General features: G+C 42.4%; 1 protein-coding gene across 1 annotated transcript; it reads left to right on the top strand.

Moving 5' to 3' along the window:
* The first annotated feature begins 1 nt into the window (after position 1).
* On the top strand, positions 2-26,962 carry kif20bb (kinesin family member 20Bb). Its single transcript, XM_048234042.1, has 33 exons — positions 2-162; positions 533-655; positions 810-896; positions 1,022-1,138; positions 1,364-1,502; positions 1,828-2,012; positions 2,209-2,251; positions 2,394-2,603; positions 2,782-2,893; positions 3,098-3,169; positions 3,437-3,586; positions 4,054-4,216; positions 4,561-4,845; positions 5,789-5,928; positions 6,042-6,168; positions 6,504-6,696; positions 7,512-7,573; positions 8,091-8,210; positions 8,538-8,703; positions 11,142-11,441; positions 11,481-12,306; positions 12,792-12,930; positions 13,032-13,154; positions 13,273-13,333; positions 13,578-13,700; positions 14,075-14,202; positions 15,530-15,670; positions 16,499-16,678; positions 20,091-20,297; positions 20,814-20,903; positions 25,746-25,890; positions 26,092-26,219; positions 26,752-26,962. Exons 2-33 carry the CDS (start codon positions 545-547, stop codon positions 26,833-26,835), a joined length of 5,157 nt encoding a protein of 1,718 aa, XP_048089999.1. The 5' UTR covers positions 2-162; positions 533-544; the 3' UTR covers positions 26,836-26,962.
* The last annotated feature ends 84 nt before the right edge of the window (positions 26,963-27,046 follow it).

Here is a 27,046-nt window from a genome sequence, read left to right as displayed (position 1 = left end):
CCGCTCCCATAAGTCTTTGCGACTATTCTGCGTCTTTCTGATTGGTTGAGTTTAAAATACAAAACCGCGGTGGATAATCAAATGTTCGGAGTACTGCGATCGGCATAACTTGTTTCAATGGACATTATTGTACACATTCTGTCAAGAACCCGAATATAAAAGGTGTGTTTTTATCCGTTGTAATGCATTAAAAACAAACTTAGACTAAACTCGAAAAAGAAATGTAACGTTACTACTAGGTAGCACAAAACAAGCCGTCGTCGACAACGCATGCGAGTCAGTGGTGTGGTGGTGGTGGTTGTTGTTATTTTTGTAGCCAGTTAGCTAAGTGTGAACTCTAGTAGCTGAATTAAGTTATGCATTACGTTAACTGGTAGAGTACAATATATATAGTGAAACCTGTTATTACGGATCGTAACCGGCGTTTCTTTCTTTTGTAAATAAATTAACACGCAGATGGTACCAGGAAAGAGACATAATGTGCCTTTTTGTGATGTTGGCTAACGTTAACGTGATTTTCTGTCTTCTGTAGCCAGTGAGGAAAATGATGGAATCATGTTTAAATTATAAACCCGAAAGGGTGACTGCTATAACTGTTGAAGATCTCAAGAAGGATTTGCTGGACGACTTTTCCAATATTTCAACATTATCTCAGGTACCGTGGTTGATTTTCCTGTTCAGTTGTTTCTAGATGAGTGATGATGATGCACTGCACTGATTGATAACAAACGTCAACTGTAAACACAAAGGCGTGAAAAGTGTCAAATGCTATCAGCTTGCTAAGCCAACTTTTGTAATGTTTTCCTTAGGAGTCACTATCAGACAAAGAACACTTGCAGGTGTACCTTCGCGTAAGGCCATTTACTAACGCTGAACAAGAAGCTGGAGAATCTCAGGTAATTTTGTTGTACTTTGATGATTTTATGTTTTTGTATTGTACGTTTGACAGTTACGATGCCATGTTATGAATTTGCTCTGTTGACCGGAAGTCAGCAAGCTAATTGTCTTATGGAAATTTTAGCAATGTGTAGAAGTTGAGGGTCCAGACACAGTGGTGCTGAAGGCACCCAGAACATCTCTGTCGGCCAGGCTCAGCGAGAAGCCGGTGCAGACGGCTCAGAGGTTTCGTTTCTCTCAGGTGAGAACGGTCATCTGAGACTTACAATCAAAACAATTCCAACTTTTTGTTTTAACTGTGATGGTTATTTCTTTCACATCTGTCTCATGGTAAACATATTGTAAGGCTTTTCATTGTGTTGAAGTGAACCGAGATTCACTCCATTTTTTGTTGCTATCTTTTGTTGCATCGTTTGTTGCTATCTTTTTGAGTCATTAGTATGATTCCTCTCCAACTGTTGTACAGGTGTACGGGCCGGACACCACCCAGCGACAGATGTTTGATGGAACTGCCAAAGGCCTGGTGAAAGATGTTCTAGAGGGTGGAAACTCCCTCATCTTTACTTATGGAGTGACCAATGCTGGGAAGACATTTACATTTCTAGGTAAGAATCCGTCATTCAGCATGATGGGTAGAAGTTCTTGGATAAGTGATGAAATGGTAGTTGAATATTTTCATGTCACGATTAAAGACTTCTCTTGTCTGAGCGCTTAATTGCCATTTACATTTTGGGTTTTTCAAGTATGGAGGCAGTGCTTCCTCTTGTGCTAAAAGAGTCCTTTTGTATTCATGATGTCAAGCTGAGCCCTTTCTCCGTCACCACAGTGTCCTCGCTAGTTTAGTCTCATCCATCCGGGGTAAGGAACCTTTATTCAGTGAAACCCACAGAAATAACATCCAAGGCTTCTTTTCTTATCGTCTCATGATAGGGCCTGAGGCTGATGGTGGGATAGTGCCACGGTCCCTGAGGGTGATTTTCCAAAGCATTGAAGGTCGCATCTACACACAGAACAACATCAAGCCCCACAGGTGTATGGACTTCACCAGACTCACCAAAGATCAGCAGGACGAGGAGTTCACCAGCAAGAAAAACCTACTGAGACGCCTGAAAGAGGTGAATCACATCATCCCTCTACATCTCTCTCTCTCTCTCTCTCTCTCTCTCTCTCTCTCTCTATCTCTCTTCCTTTCTCCCTTTTTGTTTTCTGTATCTCTGACTATCTGTATCCTCGTTCTGCACCCCCCCCAACTAGATCTTCATTCACTTCGCTCACAGTGTTAATTTGCCATCTTCCTTTTTTCATTATTAGACTGACGCTCAGAAGAGCCTCACGTGTAAAACCTTTTTGGAAGGTAAGTGTACTCACCTGTACAAAATAAAAATAGTATAAGTGTCTCTGAAAAAACATCACTGGGATACTTTTAGAACTACACTAACTGTGTAAGTATATACTGTGTGTGTGTGTGTAATTTTACTATTTTACATTCTAAACAGGTTCAACCTCTAGTGATATTGACATGCAGGGGGAGGAAGAGTGTGTCAGTTTGGAGGGCGACTCAAACACAAAGTACTCAGTGTGGGTGTCCTTCTGTGAGATCTACAACGAGACCATTCATGACTTGTTAGAGGTCCTGCCAAATGGCCCAGTGAGGAGAACAACCCTCCGTCTCTCACAAGACGTGAAGGGAAACACTTTTGTCAAAGGTGAGTTTAATAGTCCACAGACTTATTACACCATGTCTTATGTGAGCAAAAAACAACAACAACAACAACAAAAAATCTCTTTACTCATTTTCTAAAATTACAATGCATTATTGCTGTTTCATTGGTGGCGTTTTGCATATGTGTTAACACTGATGTTTTATGTTTGTTTTTTTTACAGATCTCAAATGGATTCAAGTAAACAATGCGGAGGAGGCTTACAGAGTGTTAAAAATCGGACGGAAGAACCAGAGTTTCTCCTCCACAAAGCTCAACAATGTCTCCAGCCGAAGGTGCTGCTTATTTCAAATATTAATGATGATACTACTTGTACTGTAATGGCAACTTTTTTAAACTTGTTTTTTTTTCCTTTTTAAATTAAGAACTGGCTTACTTTTGGAATAAGATTTGTGTCGTTTTTTTGTAATACACTTGGCCAGTTGCCTAGGTGCACATTATAATGCCTATATCAAAAATCTCCTTTTTTCCCTTTATAGCCATAGCATATTCTCCATCCGCATTCTGAGAATCGAAGATATTGGTGTGCCTCGAGTCCTGACCATTAGCGAGTAAGTGAAATTTCTATTATAAAGCAACTTGAAGGGATGAAATTGGCCCCGATGGAGACCGCATTTTTATCCGCAAGCCCTAGGCTGTGTGTGTGTGTGTGTGTGTGTGTGTGTGTGTGAAAGCCACAAAGAGAGGGGAGAAATGCTTATATTTGTTGTTTTTTATTTAACCTGCTGGCTATGAAACCTAAGTACACTGTTAGCTCTGTTTGCAATACCCCTAAACACTAGATTGTCAGTTTCCTAAGTCCGTCTTATCTCTGTCAGGTTGTCCTTATGTGACCTGGCTGGCTCGGAGAGGTGTGCAAAAACCCAGAACAAAGGTGAGCGTCTGAAAGAGGCGGGGAACATCAACACATCGCTGCTGACTCTGGGGAAATGCATCACTGCACTCAGGCTCAACCAGACACAGCCAAAGTGAGTGAACAGTTTTTTCATAGCACAAATTCATTAAGGCCTTTTGATGATGTAAACTAGCGAAACACACACCATGAATAGGGTGAGTTGGAAATATTTCATAATGAATATAGATGGGTGGTAATTTGTTCATATCCTTTTGGGTCCAAATCACCCATTACTATATTCATTACTATACTCATATTATACCCATTTCATTAGATGATTACATCCAGCAGGTAATACATGTACCCATACCAGTGATGGCTTAAAAAAAAAGCGCTTGTACAATGACTGAAAAATAATGCAGTCCTGCTAGTTGAATAGAGTTTAAAATCTAAGGGTCAAGATGGGCGCTTACGGCAGTTCTTCTGCAGTATTTATGAAGTTATGGCACTTCTAGTGTTAAGCACGAAAACATACTATCCACAGGACTCAAAATGCAGGTGTCCTCCTAATGCGTGATGTATGTATTGTATGCACCTTAGATACCAGCCACACATCCCCTTCCGGGAAAGCAAGCTCACTCACTACCTTCAGGGCTTCTTCTGTGGGCGGGGCAAAGCCTGCATGATCGTCAACATCAACCAGTGCGCCTCCATGTACGACGAGACACTCAACGTCCTCAAATTCTCCGCTGTTGCACAGAAGGTTTGTTTCTAGACACATCCGTTGTCTCTGCCACTTGTGTGGAAAATGGTTAAGATGGTACTTCTCTTAAGAGGAAATGCAAATCTTCAGCATTATTCTGTAATGCTCTACTAAATACCAAATGAATAACAAAATAATAACTAAATAACAATCCTTCTCTTTTACCTGTTGTAAAAAATAGTAAATGACAAAAGCAGTGGAAAAAAACACACAATAAATGCAATTTGTTCCCTTTTCTGGAAAGAATTAAAATTCGTATCTAATGTTATTTTACTTCTTAAAATGACTATCTTTTTAAAATGTTGCTGGTCATTAATGGCTAAATGTCGTTTCTCATTCTGCAGGTGGTGGTTCTGACCACACGGCCCGCTGTACCTAAGCGGGAGAAGTCTGGCAGGGAGGTGTCGTTCATAATCAACGATGCCGATCGGCGCCACCTGTGGGCCAAGCGGAGGAGCACACTCATGGCCTGGGAGACCACGCTGGAGGATGTGCAGGAGGACGAGGACGACGAAGAGGAGATGGAGGACGAGGAAGAGGAGGAGGATGAGGAAGAAGAAGAAGATAGTGCTGATGAGACGGTGGCTGAGGGCACCGTCCTGGAGGCTGGAGATGAAGATGTGTGTGAGGTAGATATAGAGATGGAGTCTTTATTGTGTGAGGTAGATATATAGAGATGGGGTCTTTATTGTGTGAGGTAGATATAGAGATGGGGTCTTTATTGTGTGAGGTAGATATATAGAGATGGGGTCTTTATTGTGTGAGGTAGATATAGAGATGGAGTCTTTATTGTGTGAGGCAGATGGATAGATGGGGTCTTTATTGTGTGAGGTAGATATATAGAGATGGAGTCTTTATTGTGTGAGGTAGATGAATAGAGATGGAGTCTTTATTGTGTGAGGCAGATGGATAGATGGGGTCTTTATTGTGTGAGGTAGATGAATAGAGATGGAGCCTTTATTGTGTGATAGAAATGGAGTCTTTATTGTGTGAGGTAGATATATAGAGATGGAGTCTTTATTGTGTGAGGTAGATGAATAGAGATGGAGCCTTTATTGTGTGATAGAAATGGAGTCTTTATTGTGTGAGGTAGATGGATAGAGATGGAGTCTTCATTGTGTGAGGTAGATGAATGGCCTCGATCAAGCTGTCCATGAACTCCCCCTACACACACACAAATACACACAAAATAATCCCCCCAACACACACAAATACACCCCCCTACACACACACAAATAACAGCCCCTTCATGCACACAAATAGGCCGGTCTTTGGCTGAACAACTGTTTTTTGTTCATTTTTTATCTTAAATTTCCAAGAAACTTGACCAATGACCAGTGCACATATGTCAATAGTTAGTTCTATTTCTAGAGACATATCTGGCTCGCCAGTGTCGCTTGGCCTAACACTTCAGTCAACCACACGCTATAATTAAATCAGTTCCTGCTATGGGGTCAGAAGTTGGGACGGATTTGTGCCGTGTGTGCTGGGACCGACTTTGTGCCTCATCCTGTGCGGTGAGTGCCCAGGTGTGTTCACACATCCTCATGTGAGTGATGTGTTTCATTTTAGGCCCAGCGTGCCGTGATCCAGCAGCTGAAGGCCAAGCTGACCCAACAGCAGGAAGAGAACCTGGCTCTGGAGTCTCGCATCCGGGAGGAAGTGACCTCCGAGTTCATGGAGCTCTTCTCCAAAATGGAGAGTGACTACAAGTAAGAAAAACATCTCCAAGATGTATTCCAGTAAAGAAAGTAGAAGTTTATTTGACTTATCTGATTTTATCTCTCTAACAAATATGCATTTTGACCCCTTTCTCTCGCCGTAGTGAGCGTCTTCAGAAGGAGAAGGAAATCATCGAGGAGCGGGCAGAACGGCGGCTGGAGATCCTGAAGGACCTGGTCAAGAAGAACGCCAGCGAGTTTGCCGCAGCGTCCACAGAGGATGCAACAAAGGTAATAACAAACTGCTTTGGGCTATAACTTCCAATTCCCAAAGAAACACAAAATTCAACAGGAAGATTTATGTTGAAATAGAAAACAAGGTTACCTACACAGATAGACCACCCATTTTACAATTTCAATTAATACTAGGCATAGGATGGTTAATCAATGGTAAATTAATACAGAATGGGTCTGTTGACTCTGGTTTGGTTTTGGTTTGATTTTGTTTTTCATGTTACTATATCAAGTTCTGTTTTTGCCATTTTTGGTGTGTTTTTTTTATTATTATTTATTTATATATATATATCTGTTGTTACATTGTCATGTGATATTCTGTGTTGGGTCAGGAGGAGTTCATGGACAGCTTGATCGAGGCCATGCGTAGTGACCTGGCTAAGATCAAGCGTGATGCCGCCGAGGTGCAGACCTGCCTGGTGACGGCCGAGTCACCGGCAGCCACAGCCGGCCTCCGCAAGCAGGTGGACGAACTGGCCGAGGAGCTCCTTACTAGCCAGCAGCTTCTAGGCCTCAAGACCAGCGGTAGGTCAGCTTGTTCCTAAAGCTTCACTGCTAGGCCGAGGAATTAACAACTCCCCAAGGTCAAACAACAACGTCATGAGCAACATATTCATGTGGGAGCACACCCATAGTGATACTTACGCTTCTCTCTTTCACAAATTTACCTCAGTGACCATAGATTTTTCTATATGAAAGCATTTGTCCCAAATGTCTCTGTTTTTGTGTTCTTCTTGATTCTAACATGAAACCTCAGTGACCATAGATTAATAACATTTTTTTCTATATGAAAGCATTTGTTTCCAAATGCCTCTTTTTTTGTGTGTTCTTGATTATAACATAAAACTAAATAATAGTTTTTGTCAGTGAGGCGTTCAAAATTAATTGAAATGGCCACCTCACTGCCCACCACGACTCTTACAAGGAGGCTACAGCGGGTCTACAACTGAACTGTTCGCTTGGGGTACAAATAGTTTTAGAAGACTGGTCTAATTTTTTTTAAATGTACACGCCGCTATCGCGTGGAAGCTAATTGTTGCAGCAGACGCTCCACGAAAAGAACACTTCAGTCACGTGTCCGGTGTAGCCTGCCTGTTACTTAACCCAGACTCACCCCAAACGTTCTGGTTGACTTACCAGAAAGTTCATTACTGAGTTCAGTTCCTAAAAGACCACTTAAAGCCCAAATTTCATGCATCCCCACCCAGTGCTAAAGCTTTCTTGCAGGCTGCTTCGCTGAAAGTGCACGGTCTCAGCGGAGCAATTTCCTTAAAGCCTATGCATGTGAATAGATGGCTGTGTGTTGCAAGTGATTGAATGTGCTCTGGCCAATCTCCCAGAACTGGAGAGCGTCAAAGCCCAGGCAGAGAGGACCAATGAGAAGCTACAGGCGGTTCAAGAGGTACTTGCGCACTTCAACTTTCTCTTTCACATTCTCACCTCAGCAATGTCTTGCTGTCAAATAGGGCTGCAAGAGCTCGGGGGGGTGGGATGGGGGTTGATTGTGAATTTGACAGATATTGCGATTTGATTTGCGATATAGTTTTTGAAAGTCAAGCTTCAGTTCAGTATTCCAAGTTGGGCCACCTCTGATTGGGCAGCATGCCCTTGTGCATGAGAAGCGCAGCGCTCCTGTTAGGGGAGTAGCCCTGTCTGTCACACAACGAGAATGACATGAAAATAAAAAGACATAGATGTGGAAAGATTTTAACCATTGGGACAGAGTTGCGAACTGCACGGTTAATTGCAGCTTTTGCGATTATCACCTAATTGTATTAGTTCAAATTGTGATTTTAGAATAAAAAATCGATTCATTGTGCAGCCCTACTCAAAGCTATTCTATGGCTCTTTTACAAACTTCTTTCTCTCTCTCTCTCTCTCTCCTCCCTCATCTCTTTCTTATTCTTCCTCTTTTCTAGAGTTACGAGGGTCAGACATTGAAAGTTCAGGAGCTCATGGGCATGTGTCATGAGAAAGACGCCATGATCGCCAAACTGCAAGAGACTCTGGACCACAGCATAGAGACCACTACCAACGATGTGAGTGCAGTGAGGACTACAAACACACACACACACACACACACACATCATAATCACAAACAAGCCTGATAAACATACACATGCATAGACATAACTGCACAAATGTACAGAGTTTACACTCGACGCAGACACATGTGTGCTCACACACCACACATATAGTACACACAAACACACCCATTATGAATGCAAGTCCAGTGCAATGAATAGCTGGTAATCAGTTGTATTAGTATTGGTAATCCTGAGCGTAGGTGAAAGTCTGACTCCCCTCCACCACTGTATTTTCTTCTCCTCGCTTCTCCACCCCCCCTCCTCCCCTCTTCTCCACAGAGATATTTGATTAACGCGATCAGAGAGGAAATCTTACACTTCAAGCAGAATTGTCGGTGCAGCCCGGCCGAGGGCGGTGCGGATGCCTGTGACCGGAACAAAGACGCCCGCTGGGGTCCAGACAGCACCCCCAGGGGGGTTGACTGTCAGGCAGCAGACGACAGCGGTACGTGCCCAAGAGACCCCACACACACACACACTCACCTCAGAATCTACTTTTTTACACTACTGAGGAAAAGCGTTTGAGCACACAATGCAGCTAAATGATAGCAGTAGAAGTAATGCACTTTTAGCCCCATGCGTGCTGATAGCCTTTTGAAGGCCTCTTTACTTCCATTCTGTGCTGCTGATTTGAAGATATCCGCTGGCACTGACCCATACTGGGCTTAGGCCAAGGCCACAGAGAAATGCTACACAGGGTGCAAAAATTATACACCCTGTTATCGGTTGGAATAGGACTGTGAAAGCCATAATTTGTGTTGCTCTTTGTCAGGGGCGCAGGAGATATTTTGAAAGTGAGGAGGACCAAATTGTGAACACAAACCCATAGTGAGATCAGATATCCAGATATTGGATCGCCACCTCTGGCCCACTTTCGACCATCATATTTTAAACTTGCCAGAATATTAAGATAATACCATTGATTGTTTTCAAAATATTTTTTTATAAAAATGGTGAAAACTGTGAGATGAGCGCAACGCCAGATCTGCCCTCAGACCAGCTTCTTGCTATGTGCAATTCTACTTTTATTTAATTTTTTTAGATTTATTTTACACTACTTGGGCCAATGGTAGAAAAATCAACATGTTGATATTTTATGAAGCCTTGAATGAATCATCATGCCTATGATCCAAACATAGACTACATGATCAAATAGCGTAGTTAGGCCTACTTAAATTGTCTGGTATAAACCAAATCAACTCTCCACTGTGTGTTTGCAGTTAAAGGGGAACTTGGCAACTATTTCAACGTAATAAACATTGATGACCTGTTCCGGTAAAAATGGTGATTTCCACATTTCATTAAGATGGGGCGGAAAACCAACCTTGCAACATTGAGACTTGGTCTACCTAGAAAGAGAAGTGAGAAACAAGAAACTCGTTTTTAAATGGCGTGTTTCTTACCTTGTAAAATCGTAACTGGTTATGCTAACCGTTCGCTAGCTTGTAAACAAATCCATGTGCTTTATCGTTACTTTTTTCCACAGTCTGAAATAGCATAATGCACAATTTCTCCAGCAGAGGGGGAAATCCTGCCAAGTTTCCCTTTAATATTTATGCAACGTTAGAACTTAACAAGTGTTGGCTTAACAAGTTACCAGTCCAGAACACACAGAAAATTGCAACAGAAAGTTGCCTTTACAATCAACTATTTGTTCCAACAGCATTTAAACAAAGCATTTATAAAATTGAAAACATTTACATAAGAAGTAAAATAAAATACTGTTACTGTAGTAACTGTATCACATTATCCCAAGCTTCAAAGAGCTCCCCACGTCTGTGACAGGCAGACGTGACACCGCTAAATTCTCAGCTTGTTTATACCCCACACTGAACGCATAAGAACGCTAGGCCCATCACTCTGGGGTGTGGTAGCTTACTCTCTGGGATTTATGCACCAAGGTAACTGAAGTATCCAATTTGTGTCTTGAAATAAATGTCTTAGAACAAAATCGTTGATGTATTTTATAGTTAGGCTAGTGAAAACGAGTTAATAAGTAGGCTAGTTGAGTTTGTTATCATAAACATAACAGCTGTTTTTGATGTCATGTTGAGCAGGAGGAGTTGAGCACTTGGCTACCATAAATCCTCAAATTATGCCCGGGATTGATTCTATTTATAGCAGGACAAATAAAGGCAGGTTCCCATATACAAGACGGGGTAACAATTGCCTACCATACCAACAATTGCCATCAGTCCACTAGAAGACATTGTTTCGATTTAAGTTAATAAAATAAAACCTCTTCTTAATATTTTATTATATGTTGTATTGTATTGTATTATGTTGGTTGGATTAATAGCCTACGGTTGGCAAAGAAAAGTCGTTTTCCTACCATGGGTCTCCAACGTATGTTCTCAAGATCATTCTCTTGCCGCCCCTTTCGAGCTAATTGCCAGAGGCTGAAGCCTACTACATTTAAACACAATTGTTGCGACTCAAGGCATTCCAGCCTACAAATTTTATAAAAAAAGTACTAAATCATGCATAATTAAACAATAACTCAATTTAGGCTACTTGGCTACGCAACAAGGTTTCCATTGCAGTACAACCCCTATTCAATGAAGGGCTGCCTTGTCTCGCAATAAACAGCAGTGGAAATCCCGACACTTTTTCAACTGCATGAAACTTAACAGTGAACCATCAAATATCTCCCAGATTTCAGTGCCCAACAGTCAGTGCCCAACAGTCAACATACAGTTAGCGCAAATCCTATATGTTATTATTTATTTAGCGTACCTATAAGGATTTTTTTCCTTATCGAAAGTGAGGGGGACGACGGCTGTCTATTCAGCACTGCGGGGGACATATCCCCCACGTCCCCCGTGCCTCCTGCGCCCCTGCTCTTTGTAATCTGACTCACTTTTTGTGTGTGTGTGTGTTCAGAAAAGCTACGCGCTGAAGTGGAGCAGCTGCTGGCGGAGGCCAAGGCCAAAGACGAGCGCCTGGACGAGCTCGGGCGGAAGCTTTTCTCGCTGGAGCAGAGCGTCCAGGAGCAGACCGCCGCGCTGGCCGACGAGGTGCAGCTCCACGAGGCCGCCCTGGCCTCGCTCGACAGGGAGCGGCTGGAGATGGCCTCGCTAGAGGCCGAGAGGAACGCGCTGGCCGAGGAGCGCAAAAGGCTGCGGGTGGAGACCGGCGAGCTGACCTCCAAGGTCGTCGCTGGAGGAGACCGGCAGGCCGAAGGCTAAGACGGGCAGAGGAAGAAATGGCCAAGCTCGGCAGAGGAAGAAGCCAAGGAGGAGCACGAAGAGGAGGCCCTGAAGAAGTCCAAGGCGGCCGCCACGTTGGAGCAGGAGGTCGAGAGGCTCAAGGAGAAAGCCAAACTGGACGCGAGCAAGACAAAAGAAGAGGTGGCACGACTCCGAGAGGAGCTTCAAGTGGTCCGTGCGCAGGCCAAGGAGCACGAAGAGGAGGCCCTGGAGAAGTCCAAGGCGGCCGCCGCGTTGGAGCAGGAGGTCAAGAGGCTCAAGGAGAAAGCCAAACTGGACAAATCCCAGGACGGTGGTCAGACATTCAGCGAAGCCCTGCACGGCCTCAAGGAGGAGTGTGAGAACCTTGCCAGGACATCGCTGACCAAGAACGAGCGCATCAAGGAGCTGGAGCGCGAGCTGAAAGAGGCCCACTCGCAGCTCCAGCAAATGGAGGAGGTCTGCGGGGAGCTGGAGCAACTCTGCGACCAACAGCAGGGCGAAGCCGGGACCCGCCAGGCCCAGCTGGATATCGCGCTACTGGACCTGGAAGACGGCACAAAGCGTCACGCTGAGCTCCAGAAGGAGGCCCAGGGGCTCAGGGAGCAGCTAGCCCACGTGGAGGAGGAGCGGCTCGTTGCTGCCAGAGAGGCAGGGGAGAGGGTGGCCGAGCTGGAGAGGCAGCTGCAGGAGGCCGAGACCCTGAGGCATGGCCTGGAGGAGAAACTGAAGGGCCTGCAGAGCCAGAATGGAGATGAGCAGAGCCAACAGGACCGCAGCGGAGTGGCCACAGCGGAGTTGGAGGAAGCTCTTGCTCAGCAGAAAGCCAACATGGAGACCGTAACAAGAGAACTCTCAGAGCAAGTTATCCCATTCTTTCCACTTCAAATTAGTTATTATTTGTAGGAATTTGTCAAGGTGGTAGTAGTAGGAGTAGTAGCAAAAAGATATTTGAAACCAGTAGTACTATAGTGGGAGTTGTAGTAAATCATTATTAGTGATGGTGGTAGTTGTGATTTTAGCAAGTTTTGCTAAAGGTGTCTACAGGAAGAAAAAAAAATGATATTCTTGTATGTGATATGTGACAGAATAAGACCAAATGTAATGTGACCTTTAAAGCAACATTATGTAATAATTGCACCTTAAAATAATGGCCTCCTACTTATAACATTAAGAGAGGTTTTACGGGGGGGGGTTGTACAGAATAGATTGAAATGCAATACTGAAATGAACAACCCTGTATGTTCTACACACTAGTGAGCGTGTTCAAAGGGGAACTTTGTATCTTACCATGATGAAGGATTAGACAGTGTTTCTAATTTGGGCATGTTCTCCCTCCTAACAGCCGCAAAGAACAGGTGAAGGAGAACTTGAAAGTCATCAAAAGCCTTGGCCAAGATCTGAAGCTGAAGGATCGAGACATCTCATGGCTGAGAGAACAACTGCGAGATCGTGAATCGGAGATCGAGCAACTGCTATACAAAGTAAAGCCCTCAACTGTGCCTTCGCTTGCCTGTAATGCCTGCTTTCGAGGTTATTCCGTGAGTTGACATATCATTTATTTTAATCCCCCACCCGCCCGCAGATAAGCCGGATCAATGACGAGAACAGTACCTTGCAACGTCGACTCAGCGACACAGAGAGAATCAAGAATGAGACCCTGAGCGACCTGAGGCTGAAAGATCAGACGATTCTCCAGCTTAAGACTGTGAGTGGTCTTTCCCACAATCACTTTCCGAGCCCACTGCACCAGCGATCATTATTGTGCGTTTGATTAATGTTGGGTCTTGTCTCTTACAATTCCACTCTGATGTCTCGCTTTTCAGGATCAGCCTAGCTACGTCCAATTGGCAGAAGGTCCCCATCAATCCCCGAAAGTCGATCGAGGTAAGGACTCAAGGAACTCCAAGCTCTGATTTTTCTGTTTTCATTTTCTTTTTACTCAAGGACATTTGTAAATCCTGCTGTCATCTTAATTGTGTGCTTTTCAGTTATTTGTTTGTTTTGCTTTGTTTGAGTGATTCTTTCTATCTGGTTTTGCTTTGTCTGTTTATTATTTCTGTTTTATTTTATTGTTGTGTTTGTTTATGTTTCATGGTATGTTTTGTTTTGTCTTGTCTTGTATTGATAGATCTTCCAGCTAAGGAGCGGTTCATCCAGGACTTGCGGTCGGCATTGTCAGACCAGAGGGTGCCGGCTGAGCAGGAGCAGCTGTTGGAGGCCAAGCTGAGGGAGATCGAGTCTCTCACGTCAGGTAGCACTCAGGCCTCTGCAATCCCCCCCCCCCCACCACCACCATTTCAAGCACCTGTTGCCATGAGTGCTGTTTGGTTGCCATGTTGTTGTTTTGACTCTTCTCTGGTTCTTTCTTTCTTTCTCACCTCCCCTCCCTCCCTCTCTCTTCTCTTTGTCTTTCTCTCTCTCTCTGTCTGTCTTTCTTTCTCTCTCCTCTGTCCTATCTCCTTTCTCTTTCCCTCTACTCTACTCTACTCTTTTCTCTCTCTCTCTCTCTCTCTCTCCTCTACTCTACTCTACTCTACTCTACTCTTTTCTCTTTTTTTTTTCTCTCTCTCTCTCTACTCTACTCTACTCTACTCTACTCTTTTTTTTTTTTTCTCTCTCTCACAGAGCTGCTGAATCTGAAGGAGCGTTGTCCACAGGAAGGCCCCTCACCGAGCTTGAGGGTTGGGAGTGGAGAGCTCTCAGACATGAGGCCAGACGAGACTAGCCGAGTTAATATGGAGAACATCATGAGGGTAAAGTTCTAATTTATTGCTGATAATCGACCAACTTCTGCTTTTATTGTCGTGTTGTGCTAGTTTACTTTATTGATGAATGAGTCTGGCTACGAGTCAGGACTATGCAAGAACTATAGGCCCAGTTCTGGAAAGATGAAACATGGGCTAAATTGGAACCTATTTCCATTTCTCCACGTTAAGTTTCACTTTTGGCAACATTGTGTGTTACGGCTTGCAACATTTGTCCTCTACAGACTAAGGGTGTAACCCTACACAAAAATTACGGTCGGTGTGTACCTTGGTGTTGAAGTCACGGTTTGGTTATTTTTCGGTACAGTAGGCCTAAAATTCACTGACAATATTTTTAATATGCTATGGGGATAGTTTTTTGTAAATGAATTTTGACATTCATTTACTAAACTGACATGTAATAACACAAATAAGTTTGTGTGGGAACTCAACATTTGAAACATGATCCCCAAGCTGAGAAAAGTCTACTGTTGATTACTGTACAGATCGCATCTCTATTGAACCTAACGTCTTTTACCTAAACGGTTCAGTACGAATACATGTACCTTTACACCCATACTTCAGGCATTGCAGTTGCAGTTGTTTTTATTTTATTTGTTGTTTGATCTTCCCCCTTCCTCTATAGACCCTTTCAACAAGAAAAACAAAAACAATGCTTGAACGTTCTATTTTGTTCCCAATCTACTTCCTCTTCATTAAAATAACATATGGAATGTTAAAACGGAAGCCTTGTGGGAACAACTATGATGCTGGAACTCTCTTGAAACGGTCTATAGAACCCTTTAACGAGGATCCCATTCTGACATAACTAGTCCACGCCAGTCCTGAGGGGCCAGACATTTTAACTGTGAGACCCCTGGGAAAATTGGCCATGAATGTGGATAGAAGCTTTTTGCAATGTTTCTACACCATCTATATATCTTTAGATGTAAAAACTGAAATCGGAGAGTGGCTTTTCCTGCCTCCTGCTCCACAAATGCTCAGATGGCCCAATCAGATGTTCGGAATGCGCTTAAAAGACTCACCTTTAACTGCCAGTACTACTTTAAACCAATTAATGTTGTGAGACCCTGTTGCATCTCTTCAAAAGCCAGGGAAGGGGTACAGATTCTAGTGAACGCAACATGCTCCGCCTTATCAGCCTTTGATCACATACACTGGTGACATCAAACACGCATATGCAGCCACCCACACATGCAAGCCACGCAAGCCATCCTCACAGTTTGGCCATCATTTGTTTCTGTGAGAAAGTGTGTGAAAGAAAGAGGATGTGAGGGGGAGGGAGACGGAGAGAATAATTAATGTGGTGTTTTAGGTCCCTAATGAGAAGGGTGAATCTACGCTGGAGGAAGCACCCGGACGTTGGTCGGCCCTCTCCACAGATCCATCCAGGGGGGAGGAGGGGCAACAGAACCCTCTGGAGGACCCCCAGCAAGAGAAGCTTCTCACTGATGTGGTAAGTTGGACTTGCTGGTGTGGCCATGTGATATGACCAAAACCTCACCACAATATAGGTAATATCATATCCCATTAATAAAATACATTTTACAATATATAGCACCTTTTTAGTGAATTCCGTGAAAATATAGTTAATGTACCTAACCACATGGAAAGGCATATTTCCTTTTTGAATTATAGAAACATCCGCGTTTAAAAACTTCTGTCTACAAGAAAGCTTTCTTCAATTCTTCAATTCAGTACTCCATTGGTAGTGTTCAACTGATAACTAAGTTAGCAACACTACCAGCAACATAGTTGCTGACTAAGTTAGCAACTTTGTTGGTTGCAATGCAATTTCCCATTGCCATTCAACTAAGTTGCTTACAGGTTAGCAACTATGGTTTTGGGAAACGCACCCCTGCTTGTCATCATATGAAGCGGTTGATTGGCTCCTTTGTTTTAAGCCATGATCTAATTGGAACAAGATGTTTAAAAAAAAAAAAATATGAGTGTTTGGGTGCACATTGCACGAAGAAACATTTTGGACCTCTTAGAGTCTTCAGACTCAGCCTGGCACTCCATTCCTATCCAGGAGGCTAGAATTTCAGACGTTAGAGTTTACCAAAGTCTCTACAAATTGGTACAGCTCATTTGCCCATTATTTGCTTGCATCGGCCGATGCAGTGTGTGTGAATGGAAATTTATTTGAGAAATTTGCATCTCGTCTCCATTGGGCAGGTCTCAAAAGGAGACTTGTTTTCTACCCATTTTAGTGCACCAAAGTGTGTGTGTGTGTTCACTCTTGAGTGGATGTGGTGAATTCACATGCCTGTGTGTTCTACAGTGTATCCCTGCAACCCCTGTGTCAGTGGCAGAAGAAGAGGGGTCAAGGTCCGAGGAAAAACATGAGGGCACGGCGGCAACCACCCCCAAATCAGAGAGCGAGAACACCAAGGAGGTCAGCACTGAGCTCCACTCCAGACTCGCAGAGCCCCTGGGAGATACCACCTCCCTGACACAAGAGGTCAGTGTGGAGCAGAGATTGACCCCAAACTTTCCCCTCTGTGCATCCCATTTGCACACATGCTTGAAAAGTGCTGGGCTCCGTAATGAGTTTTAGACCCTTGCTTAATTAGACGTATGGATAGGAATTCTAATTTAGTTGAAACCTGTGAAAAATATAAAATGTATAAAAATAAACATTTAATTAACGCTCACATTTCCATTCAACCTATCAGCATAGAGGCCCAGTGGATGTTTCTGAGTCTGAGGGTGTTTATTCATCCTCAGCATCCTTGGCCCAGTGAGGCAGTCTGCATGCTTCTCACACATCCAGCGAGCAGTAGTCCACAACCAGCTCACGAAAACACAAGTCAATATGATATGCATTTAGAAAGAAAATTGAGATTTCTGATTTCATTCAGAAGGCCTGCGGCAAAAAAATGCTATTATAGCATACCTTTTTTTCTGCACATGTTGTAGATTGAATTTGCCCTTTTTGTCTTTAACCCTTCAAAAAACTACATATTGCCCCTTGTGAGTTTGAACCAAAAGAGGCGTGAGAATCTCCGTCAGCAGGACTAGCCTCGCGGACCGCTGCCCCTGCGGTGGAGCTGAAACTGCCCCATTGAGTTGAACTGAACCTTGCCTGTTCTGATGGAGACGCCATTGTCTCAAGGCCAGAGACACTGGTTGCAGACCAAGCAGTGTTTAGTGCTGCTTACCCGGAGACACACTGAACAGGCAAAAACCATAATCAAATTTTGATGAGTTTGAACAGTTGGAGAAACACCACCGCATCAATACAACGGTGGAGTGGGGATTCTGAAATAAATTGCTAGTCATGCATTATGCATGTTGTTGGGTTTCTTTCATGCGTGCATTGTACTCCGTTATTAGGGTTCATTCAGTTTCAATTTATCAGGGTTACCACTTGGAGTTCTGGGCGGGTTATGGAAAATTCAATCTTGTTTTGTTTAGAAGAATAGCAACGTATCAGTTCTAATCATGGAGTTTTTTTGTTAACTGACCCAAAAAGAACATTGTGTCAAACTACTAGAAGGCTGACTGAAGGATGAAAAGATGAAAAGTCATTGAAAGGTTGTAGTAGATTTTAATGAATTGAGTTGATCGAAATGAGTGGGGACGTCTGTCTGCTTTTGTTTTTCTCTGTGGTGTCCATCAGCTTGCTGCTCAGCTTAGAAGCTAAATCCCATTTCACTTTCAATTTAGTGTCCCCTGCATGCCCTCAGCAGCAGCCACAGCAGCAGAGACGGAAGTAACTGGAGCTGTAAACCCTTTCAGTCGGTTCCTGGAGGGTCTTGGTTGAGACGTTCAAAACCAGCTCGGATACTTTGAAATTAAAATGAATCGGACTTTAGCGTAATGCTCTACAAAATGTTGACTTTTACTTTTTGTTTGCCCCCAAGTTATCATTAGCTCAATGTTGTTTTCTGTGCCACCGGCAATGTGTTTGGGACACTCATGTTTGTAGTTGAAAGTGTCTATTTGAAGTGCTATCACATCTCAGGGCTGGATCTGACACTTGATCTATAGCATTTGCCTAATTGTTTTCAGAGTTTTGGATTGTGTTTGGAAATGAGTGGGAGAGAGATTTTTTATTTATATATATATATATATATATATATATATATATATATATATATATATATATATATATATATATATATATATATATATATATATATATACACATATATATATATACCCACATATATATATACAAGACACACACACACACACACACACACACACACACACACACACATATATATATATATATATATATATACACACATATATATATATACACCCACTCAAGAGTGAAGACACACACACACACACACACACACACACACATATATATATATATATATATATATATATATATATATATATATATATATATATATATATATATATATATATATATATATATACACCCCCACTCAAGAGTGAAGACACACACACACACACACACACACACACACATATATATATATATATATATATATATATATATATATATATATATATATATATATATATATATACATATATACAGGGGTAAATTTCACGTTGGCCTCCCTGGGTCATTGATGCCCCTTTGAAAATCAGAGGTTTACAGGCCACGATGGCCTTGGTGCCCCTTCTTTCAATATTCTGCTTTTAAGTCCTACTCATAGCGATTTTTATTTAGCCTGTGGGCTGTCAAAATAATCTTAGCATTCACAGCAAAATTAATTTAGTCTTTTACGCAGTGGAGAAAGTGACAGAGCAAAAAGAAAGTCGTCCAAATTCACCCATTCTTCTCAGTTGAACTACTTGCGAAGTAGCCTACTCATCATCACACAGACATCACAAGTATCACATGAAAGAGCTTTTTCTCAGCTTTTAAACGATGTTAGCCAATAATTGCTGTGTTTAACGGTTCGCGAGAAAAGTAAATAATATAATTCAATTTAATCATACATTCTACTGAAGGTTTTTTTGTCCATGATCTCCTACCCATTCATCTACTCTTATTCTTCACGAACCCTTCTTTTAACACATGACAAACCATATATCAGAATAAACAGCAGACCTTACCGAACACAAAGGTGTAAAGCAGTCCCCTGTACAGTTAGCCGTTCCAGAGTAATCCAGTTTTGAATTTGCAGTATATTTCGACATGCATGGATGTCTCCAAATTTGGGCTTTAAGTTATACAATGTGATTAAATTGTTCCACATGATTTCATAACGGGCCAAATACAAAATATATGTTACAAATATCTCCTAGATATTGGTAAATCAGAGGACAGCTGACTAAGAGTTTGTGAGTTTGTTTGTAAGTAGCCTTAATGATCACAAAATGCTAAGCATGCATCTAGGCTATTTGAGTTTTTTTAGTTTTTTTTTTAGCTGTGCTTAAATTGTTCAATATACATGATTTCATAGCAGGCCAAATATAAAATAAATGTTATATATAGCCTAGATATCTGTAATTATTAGATGATCAGATGATTTACAGTTCTATGTAATATGTCATGTTTCATGTTTTTGTAATGTTTCATACAGTGATGCAGGTCTACTGCAGTGAATAGGCTAAATACAACTTTGATCATTTTTATATGCTACTACTGTATAGTTAACTTTGGCCTTGGTGCCCTGACATGTGGCCTTTGTGCCCCCCACCAATATGCCCAACTGAAGGCCAAGTGGCCTTGCCCCCAGAATGGTGAAATTCCAAGCCTCTAATATATATATGTGTCCACTGTGTGTGTTGAGTGTGTACAATGTGTAAATTTATATATTTTTCTGTCATTGATGTTGAACAGTTGTTTCCTGCCTAGTTCACTTGAAAGTATGAGGCTGGTAAATTTGCTCCAGTCTGCTTGAAATCTCTGACCAGTGTTTGAACTCTGTCACCTCCAGGCCTCGGTTCTGGACTCGTCCGAGGGGATCTGGGGCAGCTCCGTGGCCCGGCGGCTCCACAACCAGTCGGACCTGGACATCAGCTTCACCCCGCCGACGGAACGCATCAACAGGTGGGTCCAGTGGGGCAGCGAGGAGCGGCCCAAGCCCTCGCCCAAACAGAACCGGCCGCGGCGCACTTCCCGTAAGAGGAGGAAACCAGCGGAGGTAAGTGACCACATTGTACACACTCAACACACACAGTGGACACACTCAACGGCTCATGGCTGTTCAATCAGATTCTAAAAGGAATACACAACCCCTTTTCAATCCAATTGAAATTCCAATTGAATCGGTCAGTTTTATCTCAATCAAGGTCTTTTGTATTAGTACTATTATCCCGATTGAGGCATGAATACTCAAATTGGAATATAATTGTTCAGTTGCAAAACTGTTTTCCGCTGCCAAATGTATGGCAAAGTATTAGAATGAGCACCATTGATTTTTTTTTTTTTTTTTTTTTTTTTTTTTAGCCCAATTTTAATCAAGTAAAAAAAAAATACCCAGGTGTAATCAGGACAGAAATCAATGTCGGGAACTAATGCAGAGTAGAGAAACCTATTATGAAAAGTTGTTTTGGATTGTTTATAAATCATTAACAAACTGTATGTGTAATATTTACCAGGATGCTAACTGTTTATGGTGCTGTCATTTCATGTGTATGCATGTTTATGTTTTGCACAGGGGCAAGTACAGTCTGAGAATAGAAGTGAGGAGGACCAAACCAAAAAGACCACGCCACTGAAAAGACTTTCCCAGATGAATCATCAAGAGGTAACTGTGTGATGCCCTACATTTCACTCTGACAAGACAGTCTAAGTGGTTTAAAAGTCTACTCCCTGTCACTGAGTAATGACCAAGATGAGTTCTCAAAAGGTGTGGAATAATACCCTACATTTCTTCCTGGCTAGACAGACTGAGTGGTCTAACACCATTATTACTGAGCAGACACACAGTGTGGATAATGTCCACTCAGTCCACTCAGTCCACTCACTGCTTGGCTTTCTTGTAGTGGCATGTGATTCTTTTGGTGACACAGCAACGGTCGCATAGCAACAAGTTCCTTAAAGCTGGGAACAGACCTCCCGATTGTGTTTCAATTGCACACGATAACAACAAGATTAAGTAGAACCACTGACTCTCTTTGATTTCCCATGATTGTCACTTAATTACATGCCATCCTTTCCAAATTAGGACAATTATTGTGCAGCAAGAAAAAGAAGGTAGTTGTTGACAAATAACTGAAGAAAGTGTGTATTTATTTTACATAGTTAAACTCTTTTTATGTGTTGCATAACAAATATCCCCTGTTACGTCCTAAACTGTTTTTTTCAAGGCCTCATGGAGATTTTGTATAGCAGCACTTGATTAAGATTTCATCATACAAACAAATCACATCACATCACACAGTGCAACCTTTATATATAAAAAGGTTTTCAGACCTTTTCAAGTTTTCCACATTTTGTTATGTTTCAGACTTATCTTAAAATTGAGTTTTTTTTTCTCATCAATCTACACAATACTCCAACACTCCACAAAAAAGCAGGAGTGTTTTGTAAATGTATACAAATATATATGAGGGTTGTGTGAAGACACAGATCTGGGGAAGGATAAAAGAAAAGTTCTTCATCATTGAAACTGCCCAAGAGCATGGTAGCGTTCATTGATTCTGAAACTTCAAAGGGTCTGAAAACTCTTCGGTTGTCCTGTACATACACTCCTGTTCTCTGCCACAGTGAAGAACACATTGTCGAAGTAAAGTGTATAGTATAAGTATATATACTCTTTTGATCCCGTGAGGGAAATTTAGTCTCTGCATTTATCCCAATCCGTGAATTAGTGAAGTACACATGGCACACAGTGTCCACACAGTGAGGTGAAGCACACACTAATCCCGGCGCAGTGAGCTGCCTGCATCAACAGCGGCGCTCGGGGAGCAGAGCGGTTACAGGTCCGAAGTGCTAACCAGTAGGCCACGGCTGCCCACTAATATAGTAATAATAAAGCACAATAATAATAAATAATAATACATTTATTTTATATAGGGCCTTTCTCAAACCCAAGTTCGCTTTACATAGAAGGAAACACAACAACATGTAGATGTATATGAGGAAAACAGACAGACAAACAATAACAATACAACAATACATACTGTATTTTCCGGACTATAAGTCGCTCCTGAGTAAGTCGCATCAGTCAAAAAATGCGTCATGAACAGGAAAAAAACATATATAAGTCGCACCGGACTATAAGTCCCATTTATTTAGAAAAGTATTTCACAAAATCCAAAACCAAAAACAGAGACTATGTGATTTATTGAGGCCAAAAAGATTAATGTTAATGAAGACGAAGGAGTGAAGGCAGCCAAGAGGAGGGCAGGAAGGTAATTATAAACCAAAATATTCACTGAAAGAAAATGCCATGTGGTACACCAAAATGTATTTAAAATACGGAGAATACAATGCAATCAAGCATTTTGGGCGATGTGGAGTCACAAGCTGGCAGCAGATTAAATGCTCACGAGAGAGAAAAAGATGCAGTTTTAGACATGACTAGCAAGCATAGGCCTATAGGCGCAACGGTAATTGTAAAGCAATTTCCAAAAGATTCACTGAACAAAAATGCTGATATGATGCATGACATTAAGCTAAAAATGTGGAGAATGCAATGCAATCAAGCATTTTGGGCGATGTGGAGTCACAACCTGGCAGCAGATTAAATACTCATGATGGAGAAAAAGACGGTTTTAAAAGGACGTGACCGAAGCTGAGGCAAGCCAGGCAATAGGCCTATAGGCCCGACGGTAATTGTAAAGCAATTTACAAAAGATTCACTGAACAAAAATGCTGATGTGGTAGCCTACATGAAAATTTAGCTAAAAATGTGGAGAATGCAATGCAATCAAGCATTTTGGACGATGTGGAGATACAAGCCGGCAGCAGATTAAATGCTTGAGAGAGAAAAAGATGCGGTTTTAAAAGGACGTGCAGACCGAAGCTGCATGCAAGCAGGTGATATTTAGAAATTTATTTAACAAAATCTAAGACTAAGAACAGACAGACTATGTAACTGGACACATTGAGGCCAAAAATATTGAGAATTCTACAGGGAATGTTGAAGATGAAGGATTGAATAGTGGCAAGAGGCAAGCCGAAGGCTGCTGACAAGGGCCCGACGCTATTGTAAAGCTGTTTACAATGAAAATGAACAATACATGAACATTAGCTAAAAATGTGGAGAATGCAATGCAATCAAGCATTTTGGACGATATTTTGGCACAAGCTGGCAAGTGGCAACAGAACAAATGCTCGCTGGCCACCTCCGAGGGAGCGAGAGAAAAAAAAGATGCGCATTTATCAGGGCTTAAATTTCAGCGCGGGATTGCGGGTATCGCGCATAAATTATTACTAAGTATTGAGCATACTAATAAAAGTCCGCAACTCTAGCCATCATAGTGCAAGAAATTCCCACACATTTTACAGCGCTGTCTGACATTAATCTAATAATGGAGCGGCCTGAATGCGGGACTATTTGACGGACCAACTCTGACTTCAATTGAACCCCATGCAGAGACGCGCGCGCAGGACCTCTCTCTCTCTCTCTCTCTCTCTCTCTCTCTCTCTTTCTCTTTCTCTCTCTTTCTCTCTGTAGGTGCTTCTACATCAACCGCTAAAACAAACGTTTAGCGGTCAGGAATTTTGCAAACACAGAAGCATGACCGCCTATAATATAACGCGAGAGAACATGGGATGTGTTCTCCATTTGAGGAACGTTATAATCGATTGCGGACGTGAACAGACAGATACAGACATGGAGCGTAGTAGGCCTACTTTCACTTTCTGTGCATATTCACGTGAAAGATAATTAGTAGCAAAACAGCGATCAAATATTACATGGCAGTGAGTTTTGTTTTCATGCATGCCTAGATAACGGGTGAGGAATGTTTAGGGGACAGACTATCGTAAATCCTCAAATTATGGCTGGGCAAAGCAGCACCTTTATTTGGACCATGGCTTGTAGGCTATTCGAGTCAGCTATAGGCCTTTATTTCTTGCGTTTTACTGTGAGACATAGGTCTATACTTTTCGTTATAGGAGCGGCATACCGGTAGGCTATCAATGGCAACGGTTCATTAAGTTTCATGTATGAAGGAGTGTCGGGATTTCTTGCATGCATTGAGCTCAATGAGCATCAAACCAGCTAATAGGCTAACTGAAATAACACCATGCCAATCTCTAGGTATGGTGAAGGGTATGTGATGATGTGGGGCTATTTTAATTCCAAAGGCCAAGGTAACTGTATCAGGATGCACAGTATTCTGGATCCATGAAATAACTGGCCTTTAAAAATAAAAATCTGCCTGTCTCAATGGGAATTTAACATAGGGGTGGGAATACTTATGACCCCTGTATTTTAAGGAAGAACATTTATTTATTTATGATACATTATTCATTCACTAAGAAAATTGGTGTCCTTAAAGGTTAGATATTTCCTCATTTTTCACTTAAGGCATTAAGATCAATTTCCAAAAGATTTTTTATTCCTCTTTTCAGTCAACTTTAGCATGGGTGCCAATACTTTTGGCCATCACTGTATGTTCGATTAACTATCTGCTTGCTTGTGAATGAAGTTGTAGCCTACTTCCTTTGTTCAACTGTTGAACGATGCTGGCAAGCGTGTCCCTGTTTCCCTGTCATCATGTCATTGCTCTTGTCCCGTTGACTCTCTTGTTGTAATTTCACTCAAAGTTGCTGCACCTTCCAATGAGCGTTGTCTGAGCTTAGATTTATAGAACATCTACTTCCTTGTAATAAAATGGGCTGATACTATAGGCCAGTCATTCCTTTTATAATCATGGGGCAACGCTTTGGGCAAATTCGCGATGTAATTCACTAGCGAAACCGGCATGAGAGGGGAGATTTTATGACGTTTCAACAACGAAACAGTTTGCCATTTTTGTGAGAAGATTTTTTTCATGCTTGGAGCTGCTGCTGCAGTCAGCCTGGGCAAACAGAAGGATAACGCAAAGAGAAAACAAAAGTCGCCAGATACACGAAAAAGTCGCCGGATTTGTTGTCAGTCGCTAGATACACTTTTCAGTCGCCAGAGACGGCCAAAAGTCGCTAAATCTAGCGACAAAGTCTGACTTGGATGTGAGCTGGGCTTGATGTCAAGCCCCGCCTTCCCGCAGGCTGCAGCGAGATGCTCCTCGAAAGTGCACAGGACTTGTGCATTTGAGAGCGCTCTCTCGAGGCTGTAGACGGTAATGTTTCATGTAGGGTTCATGTCAGTTAATATAAAGTAACATTTAAAAACATGTTCAATTATATAATTTTTTTCATATATAAGTCGCACCTGAGTATAAGTCGCAGCACCGAACAGAAAAAAAGTGCGTCCGGAAAATACGGTACCTAACTCTATGCTGTAGTCTTGGACCTTTTTATCAGAATATGCTGCTGCTTGTAAAATTAACCACAACACGCCACAAAATATATGAAATGGCTGCTGTGATGAACTATGAAATTGCACTTGATTTGTGTGGTGGCGGTGGATGTAATAAAAAAAAATGGCCTCTCTTCATCCTGACTGACACCTGTAGTGTGTTTTGGTCAATAGTCCCCCACTGTTCTGGGCAAGGCGGCCAGTGAAATCAGGCAGCAGGGGTCTCCGGCCTGCCAGAAGAACAAAGGCCCTCATGGACGCGACTTTCAGACGGGCGGCCACTCTACTCAGCCCTCCTCGGCTGTCCTACGCAGCAAAGGTTGGTGACTGCTGTTTTCTTGAGCGACTCACTGCAGGAGTGGGTTTGTGTGTGTGTGTGTGCGCGCACCTAGGTTGGAGAGAGTGAGCACTTAAAGAAAATCAATCTCTTGATGCCCCTTCGTATAGTTCTGTTGCATTATTTGACCTTTTCTTTCTTTATTCTACACACACACACACACACTCCTGTTTTCTGCCACAGTGAAGAGCACATCGTCCAGCAAGTCTCCAGAGCCTCCGAGTGCAACCCAGGCCGGCAGGCCCCGCCGGACCAAGCGCAAGCTCTACAAGGCCGACACCTCCACGCCCCTGGACTTCGGCAGCCCTCCCGTAAGTGCCTCTGCCCGCCACGCGCCGAACGGAGACGGAGAGAGATGATATTTATGAAGCTTGGGGGTTAGACTGAGATAACTGGCTGAGCCTGATGCTGCCGCAGCACTCTGCACATTCTGACTGACATGGAGCATGAATAATGCATACGGGCTCCACATCCATACATGGCACAGGCATTCATTTCAGATCATGAGTGCTGAGAGTGTGTGTGTGACAAATTTATGGTCATGTTTGGACAGCTGTGATAAATTTGTGAGTATGCCAGAGTCAGGGCATGCATGCTGTGTGCGTGCGTGCTTGTGTGTATGTGTGTTAGGTATAAAGCTTGTGTGTGGGGGTGTGAGTGTGTGTGTCCATACTAATAGATTTGTATTGTTAAATTTTGTTTTTTTGTGTTGGCTTGCTTTTTTGTTTTTCTTCTTTTTCAATGTCTCTGGGAAAGATGAGGAGTCAGAGTTGTGTGATGAGACAACGGAACGATCTCGATCCTCAGTTTGGTTTGATTTGGACTCTTTCCCTCTATGCACAGGTGGTGGTCGCTGATCGAGACGACAAGGAGAGCGATCACTTGATCATCAAGCGGAAACTCAGGACGAGAACGGCAAAGATCTGAGTCTGGTCAGAGTTTTAACAGTGTACAGTACAGGCTTCTGTGTTTGTGTTTTTATGTAAAAAAAAAAAAAAATCCAAAACGTTCAACATTTTGGTGTTTTCTTTTCAGTAAACTCAAAAACAAACCACCACAAATGTGTCATTATTTTATAACTTTGCTGTTGGTTTGAGGTGGAAGCTAGACCTCCCGAGGCTAGATCACCACGCAAGAC

Source organism: Alosa alosa, chromosome 22, assembly GCF_017589495.1.
Source record: "Alosa alosa isolate M-15738 ecotype Scorff River chromosome 22, AALO_Geno_1.1, whole genome shotgun sequence".
Lineage (NCBI taxonomy): Eukaryota > Metazoa > Chordata > Actinopteri > Clupeiformes > Clupeidae > Alosa > Alosa alosa.
Note: the sequence above shows the minus strand (reverse complement) of the source record. Positions and strands in the feature narration are given on the sequence as shown.

Excerpts from the sequence above, each read along its gene's own strand:
- kif20bb (XM_048234042.1), top strand. The coding sequence starts at position 545 with ATGATGGAATCATGTTTAAATTATAAACCCGAAAGGGTGACTGCTATA. Across the intron at positions 15,671-16,498 it reads AGAAGCTTCTCACTGATGTG|TGTATCCCTGCAACCCCTGT; the intron begins GTAAGTTGGACT and ends TGTGTTCTACAG. Across the intron at positions 26,220-26,751 it reads TGGACTTCGGCAGCCCTCCC|GTGGTGGTCGCTGATCGAGA; the intron begins GTAAGTGCCTCT and ends CTCTATGCACAG.